At 45.0% G+C, this 15,147-nt stretch overlaps 3 protein-coding genes across 3 annotated transcripts; 2 read left to right on the plus strand and 1 right to left on the minus strand.

The window, feature by feature from the left end:
• Positions 1 to 3,359: 3,359 nt before the first annotated feature.
• EV420DRAFT_1649514 (uncharacterized protein) lies at positions 3,360 to 4,031 on the minus strand (the record flags this gene model as incomplete). The annotated part of the gene is made up of 3 exons (XM_060478322.1): positions 3,360 to 3,494; positions 3,556 to 3,724; positions 3,784 to 4,031. The coding sequence occupies 3 exons, from the start codon at positions 4,029 to 4,031 to the stop codon at positions 3,360 to 3,362; spliced, it is 552 nt and encodes a 183-aa protein (XP_060324455.1).
• A 3,714-nt stretch (positions 4,032 to 7,745) lies between these two features.
• On the plus strand, positions 7,746 to 8,528 carry EV420DRAFT_1577490 (uncharacterized protein; the record flags this gene model as incomplete). The annotated part of the gene is given in 4 exon segments (XM_060474534.1): positions 7,746 to 7,763; positions 7,789 to 7,794; positions 7,840 to 8,479; positions 8,493 to 8,528. A coding segment is annotated over 1 exon segment (295 nt), but the record flags the coding sequence as incomplete, so codon positions are not given.
• Positions 8,529 to 9,783: 1,255 nt separating this feature from the next.
• EV420DRAFT_1649515 (uncharacterized protein) lies at positions 9,784 to 11,269 on the plus strand (the record flags this gene model as incomplete). The annotated part of the gene is made up of 2 exons (XM_060478323.1): positions 9,784 to 11,152; positions 11,205 to 11,269. The coding sequence occupies 2 exons, from the start codon at positions 9,784 to 9,786 to the stop codon at positions 11,267 to 11,269; spliced, it is 1,434 nt and encodes a 477-aa protein (XP_060324457.1).
• Positions 11,270 to 15,147: the final 3,878 nt, after the last annotated feature.

Genomic DNA, 15,147 nt, shown 5'->3' on the forward strand with positions numbered 1-15,147 from the left:
GCTGTTTTAGTAGATTAGTGCATAATCAACTGTGTTGTAAATCCACGAATTTGACATGATATTAAGCCTGAGTAGATCCTGCACCTACTCCAAGTTTATAGCAAGTAGCTCTCTTCTTTGATGGGTTTCGAGGTGAGAAAATGTGAGTTGGTCTCCGGCCGCCACCGAGTGAATCTTTTTCGATGGGCATGGGAAGAGGCGATCCTGGGTGGACTGCGAGGCTCAGAGAGATACTGTGGTGTGTCAAATGATTAGTAGAAGTAGCCTGTAGTCTTGGAATAATTGGTAATAACATTGGATTATAGCCTTATAGGACTCGGTAATGCCACACAAATGTGATGGCCCTCAAAGACTAGTATTAGACGGTAATTACAAAAATTACATTGTTGTAACACGTTGCAACAGCGTGAACGTCTATGATGTTTTTTGTTGTAACAAAATCAGTGAATTTACTGAGTGTTGACACTTGACTTCCCATGGATTATTGGTGATCCTACCATTTTTTTGGTCAAGGAATCCGATTCTGACATTCCCCAAGCTATAGAATGATCAGAATATCGAAATTGGGGATGTGCTCCTCATCATTTGCAGAATGATTTGCTTATATCTCTTCCAATATAGTTCGGATGAATGTGGGAATTTGTACAAATGATTATACAGCATATATCGTCTCTCATATAGCAGGAATACCTTCTCCAACCACTAGAAATGTGTAATACAAGGTATATCTCCTCCATCCCCTATTACTCTTTTTTAACATGTATTTTTGTAGGTTTTCTTCGAATCCTTGTGTTATACGAGGGATTTTGAGGTCAAGGAGTAAACTGGTAGAAGTTCTGAAGTATTCCGAGGTACAGAAAAGTGATTTTCCATATGTGCTCCTCCTAAACTGTGATATTGTTATTACCATCGTTTATGGAGCCCAATAAAAGGTTCCTATAGTCGTTTTAGGGTTTTAAATGTCAAGGAATCTATTGGTGATAGTCCCAGACTCATCCGAAGCATAGAAAAAAAAATAAACCATATGTGCACCCCAATCCCCACTTTTTTACAGTATTATACAGGTCAAATATTATAGAAGACAATGTATTCTAAGGTTTTCATAGTGTACAAATCGACTGGTATAGTTTTCAGAGCAATCCAAAGCATGCTGCACCCTAAAAATCCAATATGCTTGTCTAATCCTAGTAATAAAATGTGCCACAAGTGCTATAGAGGGATCGTTTGGGGGTTTTCAAGGTCAGGAAATTTATTGGTGAAGTCCCCCAGTCGATCCAATGCATGTATCACCCTAAAAACCCCCCAAAAAGCAAATATTGTAGCCATTTTTGCGAAAATACCTATATTACATGCTCTCCAGAGCCCCCATACCTCATCAGTAGATCCGCTTTTATGTTATTTGTGTTTATTAATATTCCAGTGCCATTCCCTGACCCACTGAGCACCCAGAAACCAGCCTAAATCCTATTCTGACTGGAAAATAGCCCCTATAATGCTATCATTTGGCCGCATCCAGCCGATTTCAGCCAGATATTGATGGGCTGACTTTACAGGCTAATTATAGATTTTTATGAAAGGCCCCACGGAAGATTCTAGCCCATCCCAATGGGAAATGAGCCTAATATTTGAGAAAATGCGGATTTAGATTGGATCCAGGCTCTCATACATGTGTATACTTATCAGGCCTGCAGGCCTCACAGAATTGTGTACAATTTAATTCCTGTGCTTACAGGGCAATTGTACACAATATTGGCTATATGGCCTCACTCTGGTATTTTAGCCTCAGAAAACATCTTTAGTCGACAGTGGGACCATCATACCTGATGATTATCTACATCCAAAAGGTAGTTCAACAGTATCTTCACATAGATTACTATGTAGCAGTACAAAGAATAATAATTTATCTACCCCCCACTCAAAATATAAACATCAGTTAGAATGCTGTGAAGAGGCCCCATGCCTATACAGGGATTAGATATTACAAGGTTGAACACCCCTGTAGCAATTTCATTTTGGATATGCTTCATCGATGGATTTCACTGATAAACCCGTGCCCACAGTAATAGCAGAACCAGGATACTTTCAGAGAAGAGCATCAGAATGTCAGGCGACGGTCCAAATGCGAATGTTGTAGAATGTTGGTAGGGACCATCTGTGCATGCCCTCAGATCTGCTGGCCTGATATGGATCGCACAGCGGAAACATCATGGTGAGGCAGGCCTGTTAGGCTCATTTGATGGCTATATAATTAGGGCTTGGGGGTCTACTTTTATTTCAAATCCCCCTGCCAGAAGTGCCTGCTGTGCCAAATTCCTTGATCCCATCAGAGCCTCAAAGTTTCATCATCCAAATGCAGTGCTGTGATCCACCTGGCTTATGCTACTACAGAATAGTACATGGTTTCAAAGCCTTGTAACTATTACTTGTGAGAGTGTTTGACAAACGCAGATTTTGTGATTCTCAAGGATGTAGATGTTGCGAAAAATGTGCAGTCCATGCACTTGTCCACCAAGCAGAACCCTGCCATGATTCACACATCAGTGATGGGACAACAGCAACTGTGTACATCAGGTTACAGCCTTTACTGCAACAGCCTCAGTTAGGTATAAGTAACTAACCCTATGACAGATGTCACCCTAACATCCTAATGTTCCTCCGACTCGTACAACAGTACGCTGTGGGACCGATTTTCAAACTTGTATCCCCTCCAAGAGGCGTCAACCCTGTATGTTCCATTGCTGCCTATGTGCAATGCTTATGGATCCACTAGTCATGACCATGGTCAACATGCACAGTGGAAGGAAGGGATCCTTCAAATTGAAGCACAGAGGGTACACGGGTTACAGACACCGTCCTCCCAAAAACTTTGATTCCAGGTGAGTCTGTCAAGCTATCCATTAGACTTGTAGTTCATGCAGTGATTTTTTAGCACCTTGCGCAATTAGTGGAACTGTCCAGATCTCTCAGTCGCTTTATGGTGCTTGTTAAGAATGAATGCACCTTGGGGAAGGCATTTGGTTTGATTGCAGCTCACAACTCAACAATTTCCGGGAAGTCCGGTCCACTCAATTCTCATCAGGAACTGCCCTCTCCATGCATCCAGAAGCATACCTCAACTTTCAAGCGCATCCTGTTGTAGAGAACGGCTTTGCAACTAGATGTCTCTGAATGCTGATCCTTCAAGACTTGGCTATGCAGGTGATAATGTATTATCTCTCTTTGTATGGGTGCTCATAATTTACTAGGGAGTAGGTGAAATTTGATATGGGAATGACTGAAATCTCAAGAAATTAAGTTAAATGCATGGTCCTATAGCAGGGATGTGGCAGTGGTGACAATAACGCAGAAGTCCAGACCCATCATGCCAATGAAACTTGGTATGACAAGCTGGAGGAACGAAGTACTTCAGGTGCTTCTGTACTGGTGCCTACCGGATCCCGCATGATCTCGACTTCCAAGCATAACGTCTCTCTCTCATCGGAAAATATGATATCCTGAGAATATTGTCGTCAGCTGAAATGGTAGTAGGGAACAAAGCAATAATGCTGAGCTAACCTCCACCTCTCCTTTCAGAGCCTTGACTTCTCGCTGACCATTCTGGGCCTCCTCAAAAATCTTTTTCATCATAGAGATATGCTTTGGCCATGAGCGGCAGTTCCACCAGGAAAATGCATGACCTGCGACACGGAGTTGTTGGGATAAGGTGCGCAACTCGAGCCTGAACCTAAGTATATCAGCTTATATCAGCATAGTTTTCTAGGTGCAGAGCCAGCGTAATCATACAGTAGCAGCTTTCTCTTGAATTCTGTCCCTCTAAGCACATGCTTATGCTCCTTAAATACAGTCATTGCCTTGTCAATGGTGGTGACGAACTCTTGAATGGCAGTACTCGGCTTCCAAGATGAGAGATTGAAATACAACGAAATATGGCTAGGGAGGAGGATGACAAGGAGGGTGGCAAACCATGCTGGGGATATCATCGAAGTGAGTAGGTATACTATCAGGTCGGATTTGCATGTAGTCATGGACATTTTTGTTGATCTGGAGTAATAATCAATGTGTAGAAGTGATATTGAACGTCGATAGACCAGATGGAAGACACTTTGTATAGGTGTTATCAGATACTGCTGTGAAAAATTCAGAATTATACTCTACTACTCCGCACTGCCTAGAAGACTCCTAGCAGTGCATGCTGTGGGAGTTGCATGTACAAAACTTATGTAACAATATATGATTATGAGAGGCATATTCGTTTCTGTGCTGTGGCCTATTGATGACGGTGCTGTAGTATTCTGAACAGTTCGATAGCCAATTGTGACTGTGAGTAGCCTGTTGAGAGGATTAACTTACTCGTGCTGTGGTCCTTTGGTGATGATACTTGTTTAATCAGTGTCTGAACCTAGAGCATATCTTGTTGATAGTCTAATAATTACAAAAACTGCCCCTGGATTCAGAAGAGTGGGTAGATGATGAACTAACAGCTTTTTTTTTGTTCGAGTTGTGTAGGTTGAGCATATTGGCGATGCTGCTCAGCGGGGATCAGAATCATTGTCACTAGTCAAACAGCACATTTACAGCATCCGGTATCTATGGTGAAGCTTAATATCCTTGAACTGGATACTACTTATCACCTCAAAATTTCGAAGGAGCCAATGACCTCCTCAGGAAGATGTGGCAGAAATGTTGAGACACAATACCAGGCATAAATTAGCTATTGTTGTGAAATCTCAAGATGATTCAGTGTTATTCCTTATATGTGCATCGACTTAATCTGATGGCATTGAAGTATCACGGGTCATGCATCACAGCGCAGTTGATGTTGGGATCCATTTTGCTCATGTCGGCTGTGTATCTTTGACTTTTTTTTTCCAAATGGATGGTATCTGGAGCCGAGAGAGGCCCCATAAAGATGCATTTTGACAGCTCTAGATCGGAGGAAAGGATTCCTGGGGCTGTCATGGCATACCAGTTATTTTTCACTGAACTTGCAAGTATTAAGCGGAACTTGAAGTGCCAGTTTCAGTACGACGATACTTACATGAAACTATTGTACAGCTCAGCATAACAGCTGTATCTCTACAGAGCTGATTCTAACAATGCTGGCAGTACCTTCTTGGACTACAAGCTCGACATGAGGCACGAGGAGCTCAAGCTGGCACTATCGCAGCACACGTCTTGTTGTTGGCCAGTCGAGAAACTTCCCGAACACCTGGGTCTATTCCATTTCTTCAGCCAGTGACACTTGGTCACTGTTCCCGACCTTCCTCTTTGTTGGAAATCATCCTCTTCACCAGATACATCAGTCATGTATAAGTAGACGGTCATAGTTTGGGCATCGCCTCAGCGTCTTTGCCATAATACAGCTGATAGAATCCTTCACTTTGGCTTCAAAAGTGTATGGCCCGGAGAGGTCTGTTGTTTGATATAAGGATGCAGGAACAGGAACACAGCTCCAGGTGGGCGAAAATAGTGAACATGTTCATCGCTCTGGTCAAGTGGCCTAGAACGTGGATATCAGAGTCTGAACAGAGAATGTCTTGCACTGCACCAGGGAACTGTACACCAATCGATGAGGCAGTAGGTGGGGATTAATCCACGTTCGGCAAAGAAGGAGCTGAGGTTGTGGTAGATGATGGACATGAGGGCAGGGACATGTAGGACCCGTTGCCATATGAGAAGACGGTTATTGTGGTGTTGGGCCACAGAGTGGGAGGGTAGCACATGTCAAGGTTGTGCTGGTTGCTTGGCCTGTTTTGGTGTGATGCACATTTGGATTTGAGGATGAGGACAAACGTGTTTAGTGCTTTTTAAAAGGTTTAGTTATAGCAACAGGTAGTCAGCATCAAGATATCACTGGTTTTCTCATGCAATCTGGTCCATGGTTTGGTACACACCAAGATATTCTTGCATGGTCTTCTCAATTGACACGTGTTTGCCTTTGAGGGAGGATGTTAGTACGAAACAAAACAGGAGAAAAAGCGCATACCCGGCGACCTGTTTCTCCTCCTTGGGGATTACCCACGGCGCATGAGAGACGGCCTGGTTACATTTACGGTGACAGAAAAAGATGTGCGTGTGAGATGTAGCTGGGATGAAGAGTGCCAGTGAGAGTATTATATGCACTGTGCTCCCTGGCACAAGCGAGAATGAATTGGATGTCATGTCAACACGAATATGGTGTAGAGCCCAAGCTTATGGGGAACACGGATGAGTTCAAGAAACCAAGCCACATAACAGTCACAACCTATCCATTTTCGACTCGGACCTGATGAGAGCCGACAAGGATTCTAGGTGCAAGACTTGTTCGCTGTGTCTGTTTTTCATGCTTTGACACTTTTGTTTGGTTCGACCCCAAGCAAAAGTGCTGGCACCACAAAGGAATCTGTCTTTTTGGTTCCTATGATCGAGGCTCTTCAACCAGACTCAGACTTGGAGAGTAAGCATGATTTGCTTGTAGTGCTGAAGAACAGAGCACCCTGCATAAATCCATTCTCAAGCTGCCTGCGATGTGATTACAACGAACTGCACCTGGGTGAAAACAGGGAATGGCATCCAAGAATGCCAGCAGTACCCTCCCTTCATACTTGTAACAGCACAGAGGGGTTGCAGGGTGGAGGAGGAGGACAGATTGATGGTGCCGAGTTGGGGAAGGGATGAACCATTGCATTGTATTCCATGCAGGCAATGAATAAAGAGCCTAGGTTGTGGTAGATAGTTGAGGCAGGGGCAGGGAGGTGTGTGTGCATGCATGTAGAACCTGCCACAGTATGAGAAGACGAGGATACAGAATGGGAGGGCCCTGATACACATTGAGTTTGTGCCAGTCGGTTGAGCCCTTGATTGAGGCATGTTTTGGTCAGAGGATGGGAACGAACGCGTTTAGCACTTTTCAAAAGGGTTAAGCATCGCAAAATGTAGGATAAAAGACGCACTCAGCACCAAGATATCATTGGTTTCTCTCCTTTCGACTTTGGCTATTTGTTCCACGGTTTGCTCGATGTTCACTGCTGCTACTCGTGCATCTTATACCGCAAGAAACCTGGACTCATCATTGAGCGGATTGAGGGGCATGTTGCGAGGAAAGTTAGAAGTGTTGTGTTCAGGTGCAAGCTTGATGCAAAGCTGGAGACCAATTGAAATGGGTGCGAGTTTAAATGTTTATGGAGGACAGTGATGCCGATGAAAGTCACATTCAAGGTGAAATTGGACCTGAAGCTTTGAAGCCCAGTAATAGTTTGACTGATTGGCCAAGTAAAGCATAGAGATCAGATCTTTTCCGGCATTTCCCCAGTTGTTTGGCTCAATGAAGCATGCCAAATAGCTTAACATGTGTTCCATTCCCCGATTCTTTCTGAAGAATGAGGAAATGACAGAGGGTTATAGAAAGCCGTAACTGGTCATGAGTAGTGCCAAACTGTCTGGACAGGGGCTATACTCCGGGTTGGCTTAGCTAATTTGCGGTGATTGGCGAGCATGTGGCACGTTACGGCTGGCATGCCGGGTGGCTGAAAGTGATTGCCGCTGTGGCTAAAAAACCCTGTCTTTCTGACTTCTCCCTATTGGTTGACGAACTGTTGATGGTGTCGCAGACGCCTTTCCTTTCACTGCCATCCTTTAATTACCGGTGGGAGTTCGTACAACTGTCATGATATCTCTCCATCACTGGCAGAGGCTTGTTCAAGGACCCTGTCTTGATGCAGGTACCCATTTGCCCTTCCGCACGAATATCTCTATCATTGGCGACAGTTCGTATAATGACCCTGTTGTGGGATCATGTTTCTTCCGTTCTCACGAGTGCTGTTTTCTGACCCTCTCACACAAATAGCCTCCGAGTGCCAGTGTGTCTGGCAATGCCTCACATTCTTCACAGAGACCTTAATCTGATGGGCATTGCGCTGCATATTGTGTGAACTATGTGGGCGATGTCTGAAAATAGGGGCTCCACTGTTTCTTTGCTCCAAGCATCGATGCACGATGGTGCTCCATATCCTCTGTGCTATAGTGTGTCCTTGGAAAAGCTATTGCTGCCATGGAGAGCCATCACAAAGCCTCCTTGTCGCAGCACCTTCCCTTGTTTGCCCCTATATTCATAGGTGCACAATTTCAATCTCATCTTGCCTCGTTGCGGGGCATACAGAAATTTGGTTGATTACTAGTCTTTCTTTTTACTCGCTGCACTCGCAATTAATTACTCTTTCTGCTAGATGTCATCTTTGGATGCTATTTCTTCTTTCGTTGTTCGTATGCTTCTTCAATGGGTTTTGTATAATGACCCCATCTTCGCTCTTTGATGCTATCTCTCCCTCTTCCTCTTTGCAGGCTGCCGAGCCTTTTCACTGTATACAGAAAGAAGGCATCGCACATCTCCACATTTCACACCCTAGTATACTGTCCTTATCGTTGCTCCCCACGTCGTTCATGATGCTACACTGGCGATGCTCTATACAAATGCCATGGTGTCCCCACATTGGGGTCCTTAATTGCAATTATCTCACTGTGATGTCTTTCCTTCTGGTACATATTATGCATACTTTTCTGTGATTTGTCCCTGCAATTCCTTCAAATCCATGAGACATTCTTGGCTGGTGACTGAGGATATCACAGTGGCATGAGGGATTGTGGTCTGTGACATGTTCTGTGTCGGCACAGAGCGCCCATGTTCCTCTTTGGGACCTAGACCAGTTATCTATCTATCTATCTTTAACATGATTCTTTTTCTTTTTAGGTTCGGTTCGAATTTGCACAGGCACACAACAATCAAGAACCTGCCATGATACGTCAATACTGATGATCTACTTGGCTGGGACTGGCATTTTGGCATGCAGGGAGCATGGAGTAGAGTTACCTTTGAGTGTATGCAGGTTAGACAAGATATTCAGAGTGGCATTGATGTCTGAGTGGGATGCAGGCAGCGAGGGGAGTTGCTACAGTGCCAGCTACATGCTGCATGTGTACCTTTAGCTACCTTTCATCCATCTATGATATTTTTGAATTCATAAAATCGATTGAGGATTTGGACTTGCCATGATTGCACTGAGCCTCCCACTTGATTTGCATGGTACAATGTAGCAGTAGGGAATATTTCATTTTCAAGACCTAATGCACATGCAGGGATGGACAGAGATTCAAATGGAGAGCAAAAGCATAGCATACCACAGCCCGGACTAGATGTTAGATTGTGCAAAATGCAAGGTGGCAGCACAGCTGCCAAGCGAGCTTTTTGCACGACCACATTTCCAGTTTCAATCAAGCTGTATTATATATTTCAGCTTGAACAAGCACGTTCACACAGATTTACAAAAAGGATACAACTTGCCACAGCCATTTCTTTGTACAAAAGGAAAGAATCGGGGACCCAGCAACTGCCGCTACTGGATCGGTAGTATTTTCATTTGTAGTCTCGTTCTCACTCCGTTCTGTTGCTCCATTGCCTCCCACCTACTCCTTTCTTTGTTTGGGTAGCTCCTGGTCTGGCACTGCAGCTGCTCATCTCAGGTAGTCTGGGAACGACTGAGTTCTCAGTTTCCTCTGCTACTAGTTCAAGCTTCCTGATCTCAATGTTGCACTTGAATGTGTCAGTGTCACCAAATTCAATCCCACATCCAGGAACACTGGTGTAAATCAATATCACGATGCCTGAATGACAACTTCTCTCACGAACCTCATCAGAAGAGGAGAAACACATGTTTCTGGCCAAGATGATGATGACAGGATGTGAGAATGAGGAATCATACTTTTATCAGTGCTGCTGCTAACGAATATTGCGCTTCTCTAGGTACTAACATGGAGGAATCTCTCATCCTTAATACCCAATTGCAAGCCATCCCTGAACCCAACTCGCCCATCCATTCCCTCCCTCCTGAAATCCTTTCTAAAATATTCCTCCTCACATTCAAAAACGATCTATATTCCATTCTCGCAACTGGGGGTCCCTGGCTACTGGGAAGAGTCTGCTGCCAGTGGCGAGATATCACTTGGTGCTATCCTGCACTGTGGTCATCTTTTAAAGTTGACTTGCCAGAGCGGCAGTGGAGAACAGAGCGGCCGGGCATCGAAGTATGGATGTTCCAGGAAGCGCTACACTGGACCAGGCAGAGTGGACTGTACATGGATATTGATGTGAGTATACTTTGCCATGATCATGCCAATGCCATCACCCAGACATTGTTGCAGCATGCACCACAATGGGAAAACATCAGACTCTCAGGCCATATGGTTGATCTTTGGGCCTGCCGATGGTCACGATTTACTGATTCCTCTCCTGCCCATTTTCCCTTACTGAAGTCACTTCACCTGGATGCTCATTTTCCCAAGAGTCTCCATGCCACCCTCAGCTTATTTAACCATGCACCCATCCTCAGACACCTCCGATTTATAGTTCTAGCACCCCTTCTGTTACAATTTCATCCAGACAAAATGCCCTTTCCCTGGTCACATCTCACACACTTGCACTTGTCTGTCTTTGAGAGCGATGGTGTCACCCCATGGGGGCCCATCATCAAGGTTCTCCATCTCTGTACAAACCTTGAAGAATTAACTGAGCAGAGTGCACTCTGCTTGGAGCAAGATCCCATTTCCCCGCTGACGCTCCAGAAGCTCTGTTCATTGACTGTCAAATCGTTTCGCTTACTCCAATGCCTTGTCTATCCCATATTGGAATACCTATTATTCACCATGCCCCCTGAGGAACCTGGGCCATCAGGTTCGCTCCCATTATTTCATCAATTCTTTGAGTGTTCTGGGAGTCAGCTGCAGACTCTTGACATCTGCATAATGGGGGATTCCATGGACCCTGTTCAACTATTCTCATACCTTCCCCGGCTTCACAAATTGCATCTCTTCTTTCCAGATGACAATGACAAGGATCCGTCGAGGTTTTTCAAGTGCCTCGGTGATACAAGTGCAGTGCTCCCCAGTTTGTCTGACCTTGGACTGCATGTAGGCAAGATATTCACATGGGATGAGTTGTTGGTCAGAATTATCGCTAAGTGGTGGCGAGATTCAGGGCTGTCTCAGGTTTGCATCCAATGCGATGAAGCTTGTGTAGGGGTGAATGGTGACCAGGCTGCTCAAAACTTGATGTGCTTCAATCGTCTGAAATTGTTGAAAGCAGAAGGATTGGATATCTCCATCTTGGTTAAAGGAGGTACTAGTGAGTGAATCCTTCAGTGGTACTTGCCGTTGCTGATGCCCTTTCTGTGCAGAGATTTGGTATGACCTGCTTGAAGATGGTGCTCATAACAATGTTCTATATTCCACTGTCCATTAAATATTCAGCTTTTACTCCCTAATACCAAGTGCATATATCTCGAAATCAAGCCGAGGGGTTTAATGTCATCTGCACAAACTCATATGCCACATGGATCCATTGCCCAAGCGCCAACACCAACTTATTGTCCCCCACCTGGTGTGTGTAGAGCTCAAAATCCTAGACCTGGGAACACCAAAAACCTGCTGTGAATGAATCAACATCATGACGCCAAAAAGACAGTCGACAGCCTCCCTCACGAACCAGATTTAACGGGTCTCCGTTTCTGAATGTGCTCACATCTGGGTGATCTGTCCAAGTTCGGATGCTGATGAAGATCTCTGTTAGTGCAAAGGTTGGCATACATCGCACCCTGGGATCGATTCCCTCAGAGATCATGCATGTATAGGGATGTGTTTTTGTCATTTCACTCCTGCCAGTGCCAGATATAGATTGTTGCAAAGGAGTTGCAAAGGAAAAGCCCCTCCCTGATTCTCGTATTTGCAGCCTCAGGTGCTCAGCCGTCTACTCTGGAGTACAGATAACCTCCAATCTGGCATTTGCATTGTACTCCCTCCTCAGTCTTGTCCTCAATACTGGTACATCCTGTATTTGATGAGAAAAGGGTGATACGTGTGAGGACGAGACAAATGTCAAAGCTCATATGAAGGATTCGTGCCGTCTATTCGGAACCTTTCTTTGCCATGGTTCGGGTTAGGAAGCATCATGAAACCAAGTACACACATAATCATTATGTCCCCCTCCTCCCGCCGTCACCAAGACCTCTGCAAAGCGGGTAAGCAACACATGAATGCTTGAACAATAAGGGAAAACTGATCAGTCACGTTTGCTTTTTTCTTTCATCATACAGGCACGTTGGGCAATGTCAATAAGGCATCATTTCATAGGGGGACAGAGTAGAAATCAGTCACTCACTGCTGACATTGGTAGTGGTGGTGTAGAACTGAAACTGGATATGATTCAGCTTTTGAGGGAGAGAGTCTGATGGACTATTCTTGCTGCCAGCAAGGATCGACTGGGTTAGGAATGATGTGTATTCTCAGTGTCCGTCGTGGGACCAGGTGGGTTTACCGAGGCTTGAAAATAGTAGCAGGTAAGCAAAACATGAACAATCAAATGATGGGAGAAGGTTGATCAGTCGTGTTTGTTTTTCGTCATACAGGCCTGTTGGGCAATGTCGGTAAAGCATCATTTCACAGAGAACAGAGTAAAGATTGAAAGGTACTAACTATGCTAAGGAAGGCGAAGTGCTACACACACACACACACCCTAACACACTCAATAATTGCAGTTCAAAGGAGTAAGTTACACCGGATCGATACTTGTACTGTGGATACTAGTTCTGGGTTGACAATGAATATAATTTGTTTGATTGCAATATTCTGAAACGACACAAATCTGAACTTTCTGTGTTACTGAACACAATCTGATACTAATGGGCTGCCTGGTGTAGTTTCCTGAATGCGTACTAGCTGCCTGGTGCAGTGTCTGAACTGATACTGTCTGCCTGATTGCAGTTTTACTGATACTAACATGGATTCTGGACTGTACTTCTGACTGTCTGTCTGTATCTTTCTGAACTGACTGCTTTCTGAATGGTTCTTGCACACAAAACATGACCAGGTCACTAAATACTATTCCAGGTGAGTCTAGGACTCGAAGCTCTTAACCAAAACCCATACTAATTTGCTTGGTAGCATTCCGGGGGCCAGAAACCTGACCTCCCGCTAGTTACATGGACAGTATTTATACTATTCTACCCTATCTATATTTCCAATCTTTCCAGGTACTATTACTGCACTCGCTGACTGAGCCGGTGAAGAGGCTGGCTGTGGGCACCTGTGGAATAGTGAGCGGGCTAAAAGGCGAACCTCAAAAACCCACACACACACTCACACAACTACACAAACTACAATCACCCTCGTAAGTTCTAGGGGGAGCGATTATTTCTAATGCAATCCAACTATACTTCAATATCTCGAAGAGTTTCTCTTATTCCCCACGCTCTTAGCGAAGCTAAGCTTTCTCTAATGACCTCCTAAGTCTAGGAACTTTTTACAGGAAGGTCGTTCACTGGTGCGATGCAACCTTCAAGGCAGATTTGAGGTATAATACACAAGGGACACTGATCCCAACAGAAACAGAGGCAATACACGCCGAAACTTTAGTGAGCTTGCTAAAAGAACACCACAGGTAAGCACTGACTTAGCCCACTCGCTACACAACTGTATGTAGGGGTTCTCCAACTAACTCCCGCAGGTTATCTCAACTCAAGAACACTTCAGAAGTGCTCGGAAAACAGATTCAGAAACGGAACTTCGAACAGAACTGACACGGAACAGACTGAAACAGAACAGAACAGAACAGAACAGAACAGATCTCAGATTTCCACTTCAACACATTCTCCGAACAGACTTATCACACTCAACAGAACAGAAACAGCGTCACTGATTCGTATTCACTCTGACTAAGTTCTCAAAAGTCTTATCAAAAGGGTATCTCGTATTTCTCTGAGTGAGCTCGCTAATTCTACGCACAGCTCAAAGTCACAAACTGATCCTTTGTTACAGTACCGCCTTCAACGCATGCACGGGAACTCGGGGGCTCGAAACTTGGCCTCTACCTACTGTAACCAGTCTACTTATACTACAGGGGAATTAGAATTACAAATGTCGCACAGTACCCAGACTCCTACATGCGTAGCACATTGCCACCACTGCCTTACTGAGCATCCGAGTCGGACTTCCCAGTTTTAGTCTCATTTCTATAGTGAGCTCGCTAAACGCGTGCCAAGAGGTGCTCTCCCGACACCCGCGGGCTCGTTCTCTAGCGACCGACAGGTCTAGGCGCATGGAACTATCAGTTCTGGCATATGTTGTTCAGGACTTCTTTCTTGGATTCACAGAGGCTTCTCGTAGACATGGCAACAAGTGAGTCTTCGAACAATGGGACTCAGAACAATGGAACGCGGGCTCGCAGACTTCGGCCGAAGCCCATTGCCCAAGCTCGTGCCGGTGATATCTGTCAGCTCGCTTAAGGATTTCCCTGGATTTTCAGGTACGGCGCATCACAGTTAGCGAGCGCGCTAAGTGTTCTCAGTGCCAGTGCAATCTTCAAGGTTTTATCTAGCTCCCATGAGTGTGCTTGTAAGTTAGAGCCTAAGGCATTGGGTATAGGGTTTGGCCTTCTCATCATGCATGCCCGTCAGGTACAGTGCTGTGACTAAGTCCTGTTTAGAATCCCGTTGCTTCTTATGCCATAAGTTATATTCCATATCATTGCACCGCGTAGCATTAGTGTCGACACGTAGTTTTAGTCTGCTCACTCACTATTTCTCAGTATGCGTGTAAAACACTCTAGATTGCAAAATTACATGCGTAAATAGGCTGCAGTCGCAACACCGGGTGGATATGAGCTCATATCCCAGCTCCCAGGTGAACCCGATCATGATCTTGTGCCACAACCTGGTGTCCTGGCTCATGATACTAAGTTTTACCTGTACCGGGGCAGAGCCCCTGGTGTTACAGTTCTTGTTTCTCATCTACCTGGCAAGCCAACCGTCCACCTGAGAGATTAGGAAAGCTGCCAGGTAAGTAAAGCCGTATGTGATCGTTCTTTGTTTTGTTATTCTTACTTTTGGACTGATGCCATCAGGTGGCCATCAGTGCCGGGATGCCGGTTTGGCTGGAGCCATGTGCTTTCGACCTGCCTGGACCTTCAGTCACTCAGGCTGAGTCATCAGATCACTGGTCTGTTGCCCGAGCTCTTAGGCTTGTCATGGCTAAGTCCTTACTGATGCAGTGGGGTTCAACACTCCTTGCTGTGTACCTTGCAGGTTCTTTCTTACTCGCACAGCTACAAACATAGTTTGTAGGATA

This window comes from Desarmillaria tabescens (genome assembly GCF_030435595.1).
Source record: "Desarmillaria tabescens strain CCBAS 213 chromosome Unknown EV420scaffold_62, whole genome shotgun sequence".
Classification (NCBI taxonomy): Eukaryota; Fungi; Basidiomycota; class Agaricomycetes; order Agaricales; family Physalacriaceae; genus Desarmillaria; species Desarmillaria tabescens.